Source organism: Chenopodium quinoa, unplaced genomic scaffold (genome assembly GCF_001683475.1).
Source record: "Chenopodium quinoa cultivar QQ74 unplaced genomic scaffold, ASM168347v1, whole genome shotgun sequence".
Taxonomy (NCBI): Eukaryota; Viridiplantae; Streptophyta; class Magnoliopsida; order Caryophyllales; family Amaranthaceae; genus Chenopodium; species Chenopodium quinoa.
Window position 1 is genome coordinate 1412469 of NW_018745461.1, and position 15141 is coordinate 1427609.

Consider the following 15141-nt stretch of genomic DNA (forward strand, 5'->3'; position numbering starts at 1 on the left):
AACGGAGATAATATGAAATACATGTTATTAGTGAACCTTGTAATTGTATGGTCATGTACTGATCCTTCATTAAATTTCCTATTCTTTGTTGGTGTCTCTCCTCAACAACCACATAGAGTACAATGATTGTTTCATTTACTGTTGACATGTTTTAATAGTTAAAAAGTATAAAAATATTCTTTTTGTGACATTCCCAACAACAAAAAGTTTAATTTATTAAAAATAGAAAAAACGTGACACAGTACTCCTCAATTATATAGTGAATAACAATATGCACAAAACTACAAATAAATATATTTTTTACTACTCTCACAAAAAAAAAAAAATCTTTTTACTACGTATGTTTTTTGTGGTACTGAATAGTTATGTCCCAAGGCTAAAATAATGAAGAACCTTTACTATAAATACTGATCACATTTACAAGGTTATAAGCACATAATTTTTTTTTCATAGCTCATTTAGAGATATTGGGATAGTTCTTAACACGTAAAAAAGCAACATAATCACGTAAGAGTAAGGAAAAAAAAGAGAGCGAGAATGGTTATGGCAACTGAGTTAAAGCAAGTATTTCGCATGAACGAGGGTACTGATGATACCAGCTACGCAAAAACGTCGTACATTCAGGTAGTTAGCTAGTTTTATTTTATCATGTCAGTTAGATAATAACAACAAATGCATGTTTTTATCAAATCTAGCTATACGTGTGTCTAATCATAAACGCATTTTAAAACCCTTACATAGTATCATACGAAATTCTTGGTTAAGATATTGTATGTCACGAAATAATTATACATTTACATCTTGTACTTTACATACAAAGTAATTTACAAATCCTTTATTTGAAAGATGATCATTCTATGGTAGTCATCTTCGAGATGACTACCATTATACTAATTCTTTAGGGTACGGTGTGTTTGACATCGTTTTTTTATTTTTAGTTTTATGTTTTTCTGAAAATCAAAAACCAAAAACAGGAAACAAGAAATAGGTGTTTCCACATTTCTGTTATCAATTTTCAAAATTATCATGATTTTAATAACTTTGACTAATTTTTAATTCATTATATGACATATATTATATGATTTTAAAAAACAAAAAACCAAAAAAACAGAAAACCACGCCAAACAAACCCTTAATTAGTTGATTTTGATTTATTTTTAAAAGTCAAAATTAATTATAAATTATTTATCTAATTTAATTTTTTAAATATAATTTTCCTAATTAATTTACAAAATTTAATTTTACTATTACCGAAATTAAATCATTATTTGTAAGTTAATTATGAAAATTTTAAAAAATAAGGAATAGAAGTTTATAATTAATTTTGACATAGAAATTAAATTAAAACGAGTCAATAAAAAAAATTAGAATAATGATAATCATTTTAAGGATGACGAATAACTACTTGTTAGAGATATGAGATAATCAATATTATCGAAAAATATATGTGTAATATATTTTCCGTATTGATCTTATAGAATATAATATATTTGGATTTATATTTTTTATAATGTTATCTCATATCTCTAACACTACCATAAAATTTTCATCATTTGAATAAAAAAACATGTAAATTTTACACTCCACCTTGATGCATGGGGTTTACTTGTAGTTGTCCTCCTACGAAGCTACGATATAAGTATTAGATTGTAGATGATTTAATATTATACTTTATCACATATGAGAGGGTTAGACGCAATTATGTATGCAATTTAATGCAAAACTTAAAACAACTAAATTCAATGCAATTTTTTAAGTGACCCTAATAGTTTCATGCAAGCTGACACATGCATGTGTAATTTTTTAAGTGACCCTAATAGTTTCATGCAAGCTGACACATGCATGTGTTTGACCATGCTTTAAAAAGTATACATCGTGACAAATTAATCCTACAACTTAGTGCTATTGAGAGGTATCTAAACTAAATGATTAATAATTAAATTTCGAAACAATATGAAATGGGTCTGGGCAACCCAAACAAGAAGGAGAGTTTGGGTCACAAACAAGGCTTTGAAGCTTCCATACTAAAACCAATTGGCAATAGTAGGAGGTACTCCTCTACCTTATAAAGTGAAACAATCTCTCCTTTTTCTCCAATGTGGGACACTCATAAGTGGACTACAATGAGTTTCAACACTGTATTATATAAATAATTAATTACGTGTCATATTAATTACGTGTCATATATTATATTATGGTACAAAAATTACATATACTTTTGGTACCACGTGAGATTTACGAATTTCTTACAGGAATTTTTCTTGTTTTGTTTGTTTCCTTTGTTTGTTCTTTAGTGTTTTTGTTTTGATGCAACAGAAGCAGGTATTAACATTAACAAAACCATTGAAAGAACAAGCAATAAGGAAGTCATATTGCAAGAATCTCCCAAAAACAATGTGCATAGCTGACTTGGGTTGTTCCTCCGCCGAGCTAAACACCTTGAGTTTGATCACCGAGCTTATAGACACCGTCGAAAAGGCACGTCGAAAGCTCGGGAACGAGCCCCAAGAGTATCAAGTCTACTTGAATGATCTTCCAGGGAATGATTTTAACACAATCTTTAGGTCATTGGGAAATTTTGAAGATATGCTTAAGAAAAAAACGGGAGATGAATTTGGACAATGTTTTGTGAGTGGTGTACCTGGCTCTTTCTATGGTAGACTTTTTCCATCAAACCACCTTCATTTTGTCCATTCCTCCTATAGTGTCCATTGGTTGTCTCAGGTGATGTCTCTATCTTTTTTTTTTTTAATTTCTCTTGTATTGTATTTTCTTTTTTCCAAATAAATTAAAAAGAAAACCTTGTCCATTCCTTTGTATAATCACTTTCTTACACATAATAATAATGTGACTAAGATAGTTGTATTATATAATGATGATAACAAATTGGAAATTTTCAAGTCACATATATGGTTGTATTATTTCCTAATGGGATAACATGGAATGATTTTAAAAAGTCATACGTATGCAATGTTCTATCATACACTCTTAGGTTGAGTAAGTGTTATTTCAATTCAATCGTGCCTTGATATACTTTTTTTTTTTATTCAGCTTTAGTTGACATATTTATGTAATCACGTACGTCTATATACAACTTTAACATAATATTTAATATTTATAATTATCAATAAATACTACTATAAAATGTTGATATTAATAAAATACAGTGTGAGACCATTCTCATGCATAACCACCTTCATTTTGTCCACTCCTCATATAGTGTCCATTGGCTGTCACAGCCTCACAGGTGATGTCTCTATCTTTTTAGTTTATTTTTATTTATTTTTTTTATTTTTTTTATCAATTGTATTATTGCCTTAACAACTTTATTTTTTTCATAAACAACTACATACATGGACGAACTAGATTGATCCAAAAAATTAAATGATCAAGATTGAAAACAATTATAATAACTACGTTTTTATTGTAGTCATCGAAAAGTCCTCCCAATTGTAGTACGTATAATAATGATAATAATGAGATGAAAATTTTAATTTCAAGTCACACGTGGTTGTATTTCTTAAGGCATATATAACATAAAGTAATTGTTGTAAAGTATCATAAAGAAATCTGGTCATTTAGATTAAATTAACTCATTATTATAATCCAAAAAAGTCATACGCGATGTTCAATTGATCATACACTTTTAGGCAGATTAAGTATTAGTTCAATTCAATCATGTCTTGATAAATACTTTTTCTATTCTTTTTTAATTGACACTGTTTCTTTTATTAACTTTGTCATAGCACAAGTTTAACAACGAATATCTATAATAACTAACAACAAATAAAAATTATAAAATGTTGATATTATATATAAAAAAAAGCAATTCTAACAAAATCCTACACGTATGTATGACTAAGTTTTATCATAATTACAAATAAAAAACGTGTCAAAAAAAAAGGGTCATACTGTCATAGTCATGTCTAATGTCATTCTTATTGCGTTCTCGATCTATATTCAGTCCATAGAAATCAAGAATTCAAATCCAACTAGATCAATTAGTTGTACGATGTTGATAGTTTGGATTTTAATCAATTTGGTCCGACAAAGTTTTTATTTGGTGTTTGATGATTTTGAAACAGATACCAAAAGGAATAGAGAACAACAAGGGAAATGTTTACATATCAAAGACTAGTCCATCTAATGTGGCTAAAGCTTACTCTGATCAATTTGAAAATGATTTTTCGACGTTTTTAAGCCGTCGATCTGAAGAAGTAGTAGTAGGAGGGATGATGGTGCTAACAATGTTGGGAAGAAAAACTGAAGAACTATATAGCAAGGAATCATGCTACATGTATGACCTTCTTGCTACAGCTCTCAATAGTATGGTGTTTGAGGTACGTACTCATAAATTCATAATGCACCTTTACTTTCTTTTTTTTCTTTTTTACCTAACGTGATAAACATATTAGTTGATATTTGATGCTAGTATTTGATTATGATAGAATATGTTAAATGCGATGACAATAAAAGTGTAACTGTATATAAGCGAATTTAAGTAAATAAAAAATAGCAAATCCTCTTATATATATTAGAACTTTAGAAGTGATTATTGCACGTAAAAAATAATGATTGATTAAAATTATATATATATGATGCTATAATAGAATTATTTAAATTATATATTGATATCATATAACTAATATATAAAGCTAAACTTTTAGCCAGGCGACGAGATATCGACACTTGGCGTTCCAACTTTTCACCAAGTGTCACGTCACGTAGGGTAGAGTTATATAAAATTCAATTTGTAGGATAAAAAATGTTAATTTAAAATTCAATTTTCAATCAAATTTGGATAGAATTTTAGGATAAAATTGTTAATTTAGAATTTTATTTTCGATAAAGTACCAATATTTCATATGTACAAATTAAATTATAATTTTATTAAAAAAAAATTATAACACTCATAAATTATCATATAAATTTATTTTTTGTATCATAGTATTTTTTTGGAGCGAAGGAATTAGCTTAAAATGCACCACATCCATTATTTATAATATATTCTAATCAATTAAAACAATATACTTTACAATCTAATATAATTTTATTACTGTGTGTAGACCTGTCAATCGGGTCGGGTCACGAGTCATTTCGGACCGGGTCATTATTTCAGGTTAAGGGTCAAGAAATGTTTTTCACCAATGTTATTATTATTAGTCATTACATGCCTACTATATAGTTTAAATCATCACAAAAACACATCAATTCCTAACTAATTTTGTGTCAATGATATATTTTAAAATTTGACATATAGATTAAAAATTTATCTTAAAATTCAATAAACAACCCGGGCATCGCACGGGCACAAAACTAGTATATATATATATATATATATATATATGAAAGTAAAATTTTAAGTAAAAGATTAAATTTTGATTAGATTATTACAAAAATGACTAAGGTCCAGTGCAATTTGTTACATTGTACACAATTAACATGTACAAATGTATATGTACTTCTACATAATAACCAATAGATCGATTAATTAACGTTAAGTTATGTGACAAATTAAAGCCTAGGATAATCCTCTTTACGAATCAAAGAATTTATTAGAACTATTCAATAAAAAAAATGATACAATATACGTATGTTTTAATGTTTGTAGGGTTTAATAGACGAAGAGAAGTTAAATACATACAACATCCCTCAATACCCTCCATCAGCAAAAGAGTTGAGCAATTTGGTTGAGAAAGAAGGATCTTTTAGTTTCGATCAAGTTCATGTTTGTGATGTTAGTTGGGAAGCAAACGAATGTTATAAGTATTCATCAAAGGATTCCGATCATTACGACTTCTACAAGTGCATGAGATCTGTGGTTGAGCCCTTACTCACAAGTCATTTCGGCGAAGCCATCATTGAAGAGATTTTCAAGAGATACAAGGTGCTCATACAAAATGCAATGGCATTAGAAAACAATGTGTTCATCAACGTTACCATATCCCTCACTAGAAAGGGATAATAAGTAATTCTTATCAAGAAAATCTATATATTTTTAATTATCTTTTGTACGTTGTATTCATAATAAATTCTACATTAATATTAATCTATGAAATTTGAGTTGTGGATTAGCTTCTTGTGGTTTTTCTTATTGGAGTTCATTTTTTTGCTAGTATTTTCAAATACTCCGTATATATATTTATGTATGAAATTAATAAATATGAAAAATATTGTGCTTTAATTTGATTATATACGTCATGATGCAGGAATATTCCATATTGTTTGCCAAGGAAAACTTACAAGTAGCCGGAATATTTTTTTAGGACTTAATAAATTAAATTAAATAGAATTTGAAATTCTTTTTAAATATAAAAAATTGTTATCTTGTTTCAATTAAATGAAACATTTGCCATCCCCAAAATGTAGGATACCATGTGGAAAAGTGGACTTTGATTATATAATTAACAAGGAATCTTAATCTTAGGGCTATATAAAGGCCGTGAATAAGTAGATTAGAACACATTTATCAAAAAAAGAAATTTCAGAAAGAGTGTATATTTAGCTAAGCAACATAGACTATAAGATAAAATTTAAAATGGAAAAGAGACATGTTTATGTTCTCCTGCTTCTAATTGTTGCAATCATTCTGATGGCGGCCACTCATGAAGTGGCCGCTACGTGCCAAGATGTTGGGCAGGATTGTGCAAAACTCTACAAGTCGTGTTGTGGAAACCTACTAAGTTGTAGTGGTTGGTTTTCGGGTTTTTGCGAGCCGTGCCCATCACCTGGCCAATCTTGTAATCTTTTTAATCAATGTTGCCCTGGCCTTAGTTGCAGCGGCACATTTTCGGGTATATGCCAATTCACATCAATTTAATGCTTCGTACTTAACTACATAAGTACGTACCTCGCTATTCCATCGATCTACAAGTTCCTTGTACGTACCTATATAAGGGGTTTGGATCCTCTAGAGTTGAACTCTATAGAGTTCAATAAATCTAGACCCTCCACAAAAGATCAATGGCTAATATTCATCTTGCATGCATTTTAAAATAAAAAATAAAAGTTCAATAAAAAATAATTTAAAACTCTCACTCTCACAACTCTACAATCTATAATTTTCAAACTCTATAGGATCTTAACTCCTATATAAGGCTATAAGCCAATTCACATCAATTTCATTGTTGTCTATTTTATTAAATTTGTATGTTTAAATAAACTAGGGTATCCTACACGCGCGATGCGCGCGAAAGAGTTAGCTGTTGCATAGAAGTTGTATTAACGCGTAGTTACACCTTTGGTTTGGGTGGTAGATCTTGTAGTTTTAATACATACTATTTGGTTTATGTGCCTATATAGTGGTTTTGTAGAAATATAAAAAAGGCACCAAAATCTTTAATGATAATTATTTTTTAAAACCCTTACAAGTTTGACAGTGTTATTTCAAAATTAGTTTAGAACTCTTAATTGATTTGCATGATTTAATAATACTTAACTTATTTTTCTTCAAACGAATTTTTTGTGAGCTTGGTCATACGGAGTAATAATATGTGAAATGTTCGTTGTAGCTAAAAACTTAATAATGTAAGTTCAATGTTCTACGACCATCTAATATCTATATCAGTTAACCACTTAGTTATATTTTTCTTCTTAAGTTCTCTCCATATTTAAATACATTTTTTTTTCTATCATCGATTTCCTTCGATTTTAGGATTTTAAAGTTATTTATACCTCTTGATAATATCTGCTCAAATATCATTATTTAATATGAATGTCATTTAAATTCCACGTTGTTTATGTGCGTGCCATCAAATAATGTACAATTAAAAAACTAATAAACCTAAACAATATTTGTAATAATTAAAGGACAACAAAATTGTAAATAAGAAGAGCAACCGCGAAGGAGTAAAAATAAATCATCTCGTGGTAATAAACAAAGTCTTCGTACATACAATTTTTTTTCCTTTTTAAATAACAATAATAACATATGAAGTACAAAAAATTATACTTCCTCAATCCGTTTTTTTATTATTGCACAATAGGGGTAAGGGACAAATATTTTGGTAGTGGAAAAAAGTAAGAGAGGGAAAGGTAAAAATACAAAATTGCCCATGTGACATATTGATAAATTAAAAAGTAAGTGTGAAAAAGCAAGGGTATGTTGGGTATTTATAGTGTGAACACAAATAATTTTTTTCCTAAAGAGAAAATTGTGCAATATTTGTTAAACTTCCTTAAAAGGCCAGTGGTGCAATAATAAAAGAACGGAGGAAGTAATTTTTTTATTTAAAAAAAAGGCATTATAAGTTTTTGTTAAAAAAAAATTGTATTAATTGATGGTATGTTTAATGAAAAAAAATCCAATTAAATATATTAATAAGAGTAAACATATTAATGAGGGTAAACAAGTAAATATACATTTTTGTACACAATTTTGTACATATTTTTTAGGGTATAGTTGGTAACACACTATTCCTAAGAGTTATTTCCTACTTTTTATAAGGTAGAGATTTACTACTCCTAGTAAATGGGAGATCAAGGAGCTTAGTACTCTAATAAATAATGAGACCTTTCCCAGTCATTTAGAAGGGTACTACTACTATCATTATTGACTTATTGTACGCAAATTGTTGTACGCGGTGTTGTTTCTTTTTGTTATCAATAAGAAAAAGGTGTCAATTTCCGTGTTCTAATTTTTTTCGGAGTATTTGTTTGTTCATATAAGCTAAAATATTTTATTTTTTCCTGTCAAAAAAATAAAATAATATATTACTTTAAAAAAAAAATTATATCTTTTGAATTATTGATTTCAATCATGTCTCTAACACAATCATTAATGTCTTATAATCCTTTATAAAAAAAAAGTTATATATTTGTAATTTACCATAAATATATTTAAGCTAGATGGAGCTGGGTAGATTCATCTTGATATACTTCTTATTTATTTTCAATATATTACTCCACGTTTTATAACTTTTCCACATGGATAATTAGAAATATTTACGGTCAAAATTATGCCTTTATAAATGTTAAAACTCCACGTGTTACAATTCATAATCAATACTATACTTTTTTAGCACACTTTTTGACTTTTAACACTATTTTCCAAATTTTTCTTAATTTTAACTTAGTTTTTTCTGATTTATATTATTATGATAATGTATAATGAAGCGGAATTTATTGATAATTAGAAAGACTAATTGGTGAACTTTCAGAAAATATTTACGTTAATTTTTTTTTTTAAAGCACAAGGAATACATATTTATATCCCTCGCATTCAACGGGGCAATAAAAAAACCTAGTTAATTAAACAGTTTATATAAAATATAATCGCAACGTGATTAGACCCAACTTCATAGAAGTGCACCTCATGACGTTGCCAATTCATCTCCATGTTGAACAAGGGTGATAAGTACGTTGAATTTTATTAGTTTAATAAAGGATACTTTTGTAATTTTACTTAATTTTAAATCTTATATAAATACATTAAACACAAGTAATTATATTACCCGCAATATTTCCTCAAAAAAAAAAAAAAAAAAAAAAAAAATACTCGCAATATTGCTAAAATATGATGAAGATGAAGAAAAATAATGAGGCCCTCTTGTTCATCGTTGCCTGCATTATCATCATGGTTGTATCAACTAACGCGGATACCCTGCATTCGGATAGAAGGTGGTTGCTTATGCACTTAGGCTTAGGTATAAGCGATGATGCACCGTGCCAAGGAGCCGGGGAGGCTTGTGGTATCGATTTCCCCTGTTGCCCCGATTATTCGTGTGACAATGAGGATTCGGGTACCTGCCTATAGATCCGTGTAATTCATCTCTGTGCATGCCTAAATTCATTGGTTTTGATGATCGATGCCAAAGTCAAAGTAGAAAGGACAGAAATAATCCGAGTGAGTTTAGGAGTACATGGTCGCGTGTATGTACGTAGTACTCCTGAAATGAGACTACCAATCTGTTAGAGATATGATTGAGTATATAAATCGATCTTGAACTTCAACCAAAAGTTTAAGCTGATGGTTGAGTAAACTTTTGGTAGGTCCATGAATATGTTTTACTCTATCATAAACTGTATCATGTGTTCGATTCAAACAAAGCATGCTTTATTTTTTCATTTCTTGAGTTTACAATTTACATTATATTCCTATATTGTGATTGACCATGAGGAACAAATTTAAAAACCTAGGGTTTTTTTTTAATCATTTATTTATCTATTTATATAGTATGAAAATCAATTATGTGCTTTAACCATGAAATAACGAACTATTTATTACGGAGTAACTTAATTCTTTAACCCTCATAACAAAGTCTTGAATTTTTTTTGGAAAAATGGAATCTAAAAATCCAATTTTTGGTCGACAATAAAAATCCAACCTTCCATTAATCTCAAAAAAATCCAACTTTTGCACCCCACCTTCTAGATTATGGCAAGGGACATGGAATTCCAAGCTTAGGAAGGCTAAGAAACACAAAAATTACAAAGGCGGTCCTAAGCCAACTGATGTGTGTAATTATTGGAAAAAGAATGTCCCAAAATACCATAGCAGATAGTACAAGAGAATTTGAATTCGATGTTAGGATGACATTTCTTTAGTTGTGTGTGTGGGTTCTCGATTTTGGGGCATCGTATCATATATGTCCAGAAAAGGAGTGGTTTATTACTATCTATTAGCAAATAGATGAAGGTAATAATTCGATGGCTAATAGTGAAGTCGTCTGCAAGGCAATAGGGATTGGCTCTATCATTAACATTAACATTAACATCAAGAAAATTATGTTAGAATAAATTGTCTAACATTGATACAATGAAATTTACATCGAGACTAATTCATCATTTTCATTCCATAATAACATTTATTACTGAATATATTAGTAAAAATAGTTAAGTCTAAGGGCCTATTCTGATTTACTGAATTGAATTGAACTGAACTAAATATTTTATGAAAGAAGAAAATTAAGAATTGAACTGAACTGAAAATAAGTGGAAGAGATTAGACCTTAAGACTCTAAGGTAGTATATAAATTAAATAATGCAAAAGTCGATTATTGCAAAGAAAACCATTAGTGTACATATAATCAAAAAGGGTATTATTAGTGACAACACTATTATTATTTTAAAGTGACACCACTATGGCACTATTAAATTTAGCCCTATTAATAAAGTTGACCCTTACAACAAAGTCATAAATTATCAATAACTAAAAATGATCTAACATACTGTATAATGTATGCGATTAGATCCAACTTCGAAGCACATGACATTGCCAGCAAACTATCCAAGTTATATTGATTATGGTTGCATCTATAGAAAATTTAAATAATGTTATATAAGGTATAATATGTTTATTTTGAAGGTTATAAAAGGAAACCAAAGGAGCACCAAAAATCCAAAACATAAATAAACAAGAGCTAGTATTATACTACATACTTTGTTATACTCTATCATACTTTAATTTATAGTTATAGCATAAAAAAAAACTATGATGATGACCAAGAAAAATGTGAAGGTTTTGCTTGTGATTGTTGCCATTATTTTGATGATGGTAGGAAGTGGTGTTGATGCTATTTTCTGCCAAGAATTTGGTGAATCTTGTGTGGCTGGTGCTTGTTGTGGTTTCTTCACATTAAAATGCAGTGGCTGGACTAGTGGTACGTGCATACCCTCCGATTGGGCTTAACCCGATTATTGTACCTACATGCTCGCTTGCACAAATTGCTCGATCGATTTTTCTTTTCATGTATCAATAAGCTAAGCTACTCTAGCATTAAAGAGATGGTGATGTTAGAAATCTTAGTATGTGTATTAATTTCGTATTGAAATGTACTTTTTTTTTTTTTTTGAAACATTATTGAAATGTACTTTTATTATGTTACTTTAATACTTCCTCCGTGTTTTTTTAAGTGTTACAATTTGACCGACACATAATTTTAGGTAAGTGAGCTGTTTGGAGTATTAAAAAATAAGAGGTAAGTGAGCTACTTAGAGTATTAAAAAATTGTAAAAGAAACATAGTGAGGTTAGTAGTTTATTAAAAAGTAATGAATGTGAGATGAAAGATATATTTAATAAAGTAGTATTGGGTTTGGGTGGGGAGCGTGGAGGAGAGAAATATAATATTTTTACGTTGTCTTTTGCCAAAAAAGAAAGTGTAACACTTATTAAAACATGGCCGAATTTAATTAGTGTAACACTTATTAAAACATAAAAGGAGTATTCGCATTTTCCTTACATCGCTGTTTATTATGGTCGTGTAACATGCATAAAATAAAACAAAAAACAGTCAATAATTGAGTTTTCATTCATAGCAAAGATGAACGCACTTAAAGAAATATGCTGTTGATATGATGTACTCTTGCTGTTGCTGGCCGTTACCGTAATTTTGACTGTGGCGCGGCACCGGTGTGGCTGCGCAGGAATGCTTAGAATTAGGCCAACAATGCAGCATTGGACAGGTTGCCCGGATTCCGAGTGCCTCAGCGTCTTCCATCGATCAGTTTATCTTTGTCAAGTCAATAAGCTAGTACTACATCTATGTATAGTTTCTAATTCACGAACACGATCATAACAAGGGATTTTAATAGAATATGCCTTGAATGTGTTTACCCCATAAATGATCCAGTACGAGGGTCTCTTATCAAGACCAATAAAAATTCCTCTATCTAAATTGCACGCGAACGTATGGCTAAATCATAGTTCGCGAATCATGTAAATTAATCTGTGAATTCATAGCTTGTTTGTTCTTCGTTGATCTTTCTCGAATCTATTACAATTAGGAAAAAATGCCCGGAATAATCCCATTTGCTAAAAATAATCTCACCTATGATTTATTTTTGACAAATTAGAGAGAAATAGAATAGAATGGCTTGATTATTATTCATCAATAGGTTGAGTATTTATACAAAACCTAAGCTCATAAGATATGAAACAATATTCCTAAAAGATATACGTCTAACTATAAACCCTAAAGATATATTCTCAAAATAATATCTTAACATAAATATCCTAATTAAATATATTATTCTCTTAAATGATATCTACGGAAAATATATCACACATATATTTTCCGATATCTCTAACACCCTCCCGCAATCGTAACGACAGTAACACGAACGTTGCGATTGGAAATTCTTCACTTTGTTGAAACCGAGATGCACACTCTTGTGATGTCGGATGAGAACGTTCATCTTTTCGAACTCATCAGTCATCAATCAATCAAGCAGGAACGTCATTCTTTTCGAACCTGCAAATATAATAATTTTGGTTTTTCCAGAGCAAAACCGAGCTCCAATCAAATATTGGTTTTTCAGAGTAAACCACACTCAAATCTTTTATTGGTCTTTCAGAGTAAACCACACTCAAATCTCTTGGCCTTTCAGAGTAAACCACACTCAAATTTTTTATTAGTTTTTCAAAGTAAAACTAAACTCAAATTCAAAAGAGCAAAATCATGCTCAAATCAACTCACAAACCTTGTCTCACGGCACAAGGAGAACCAAATATATCTTGTCTCGCGACACAAGAGAGCCGTTTTTTAATTTCTTCATCTCCAAAGATGTGTTATAGTGGAGGAAGTCCACTCACATACTCCCAAAAAAAAAATTCTCCCAAAAAAAAATTCACATACACATATATGATACGTGTACCAACCCAAAAAAATAAAAATTTAAAAAATATTAATATTGCATAGCGGAAGCAAAATTTTGAATCCCACCGGTGGGTTTAACTTTCTAACCCACCGGCAGGGGGGAAATTTTTGTGAGCGGTCCCAAGATTTAACCTGCTCTTGATACCATGACAAATTAGAGAGAAATAGAATAGAATGACTTGATTATTAATCATCAATAGGTTGAGTATTTATACAAAATCTAAGCTCATAAGATATGAAACAATCTTCCTAAAAGATATACGTCTAACCATAAACCCTAAAGATATATTCTCAAAATAATATCTTAACATAAATATCCTAATTAAATATATTATTCTCTTAAATGATATCTACGGAAAATATATCACACATATATTTTTCGATATCTCTAACAATTTTTAACTGATCCGATCTTTATACCCAATCTGCTCTAAATGGTCCTGAATGATCAATAATTGGTTGAAGAAGTAATTTTTTTTAATTAAATTAAATTTACACGTGTCAAATTTTGATTTGTCCAAAAAAAAAAGTAAAATCAAATAACAAAAAAAAAAAAAAAACTACCACCATCCCCACCACCAGCCAAACCAGACCCCAACAAACCTAGGAACCACCACCACCACAGCATACCCGAAACCAGACCCTGCAGGAACCACCACCACCTACCAAACCAGACCCAGCAAGCCAACCCCAAAATCCCCTTCGAAAAATAAAAAAACCCACCAATCCAGATCCCATGAAACTGGTTGGGGAGGTCGGCGCGACCGGAATCGACGTCGGGGGAGGACGATGTGGTCAAAATGGGAGACAGGGAAGGTCAGTGTGGCTTGTTAAGGGACGGGGAGGAGGTTGGGATCGGGACGAAAAAGGGGTTTTCGAGGGTAAGGGGGTGGGTGGTGGGTGACTTTTTAAATTTTTTTTAAATCAAACTCTTTTATTTTAACCAATCACAGATTGCCGCGTGTTAGATAACTTGTTATAACAGGCTACATATCCGATTATGACCATTTAGAGCGGATTGGGTATAAATATCGGATTATTTTAAAATAACCCAAACGTGGGATTATTCTGGGAATTTTTTCCCAATAATTAATAGACTATTCATATACAAATCATTATAAAGCATAATAATAAATTCATGATCAAGTAACATTATGGAAGATAATACCAATATAACAAAATGGGAAGTTACTCCGATTTATATACTAGACTTTATACATTAATTAGGCAATTCAATTAAAGTCATTGATAATTATTATCCAATCTGAAACGAAGCAACTTCGAAGATGACTAGATGAGTAGAGCCGCCCATTGACTTTAATAGCAATGATAGGATGAAACGTCATAATATTATAGTAGGGCATCAACTTTGAAGTTTATAAAAGGTAACCAAAATATAGACTAATTCACCTATCAACACAAAACAAACAAACAAAAAACACCCAATTTTTTTTTTTAAGGAAGATGAATACAAAGAAATATGTTGTTGATGTTCTCTTGCTGTTGCTTGCCATTGCCATACTTCTGACTGTGGCTGGCACCGG

At 30.1% G+C, this 15141-nt stretch overlaps 1 protein-coding gene across 1 annotated transcript; it reads left to right on the forward strand.

Moving 5' to 3' along the window:
* Nucleotides 1–364: 364 nt before the first annotated feature.
* On the forward strand, nt 365–5975 carry LOC110714957 (salicylate carboxymethyltransferase-like). The gene is made up of 4 exons (XM_021893513.1): nt 365–624; nt 2317–2724; nt 4086–4340; nt 5612–5975. Exons 1-4 carry the CDS (start codon nt 538–540, stop codon nt 5963–5965), a joined length of 1104 nt encoding a protein of 367 aa, XP_021749205.1. The 5' UTR covers nt 365–537; the 3' UTR covers nt 5966–5975.
* The last annotated feature ends 9166 nt before the right edge of the window (nt 5976–15141 follow it).

Coding starts and splice junctions, on each gene's coding strand:
- LOC110714957 (XM_021893513.1), top strand. CDS start 538: ATGGTTATGGCAACTGAGTTAAAGCAAGTATTTCGCATGAACGAGGGT. Junction 625..2,316: donor CAAAAACGTCGTACATTCAG/GTAGTTAGCTAG, acceptor TTGATGCAACAG/AAGCAGGTATTAACATTAAC. Junction 2,725..4,085: donor GTGTCCATTGGTTGTCTCAG/GTGATGTCTCTA, acceptor ATTTTGAAACAG/ATACCAAAAGGAATAGAGAA.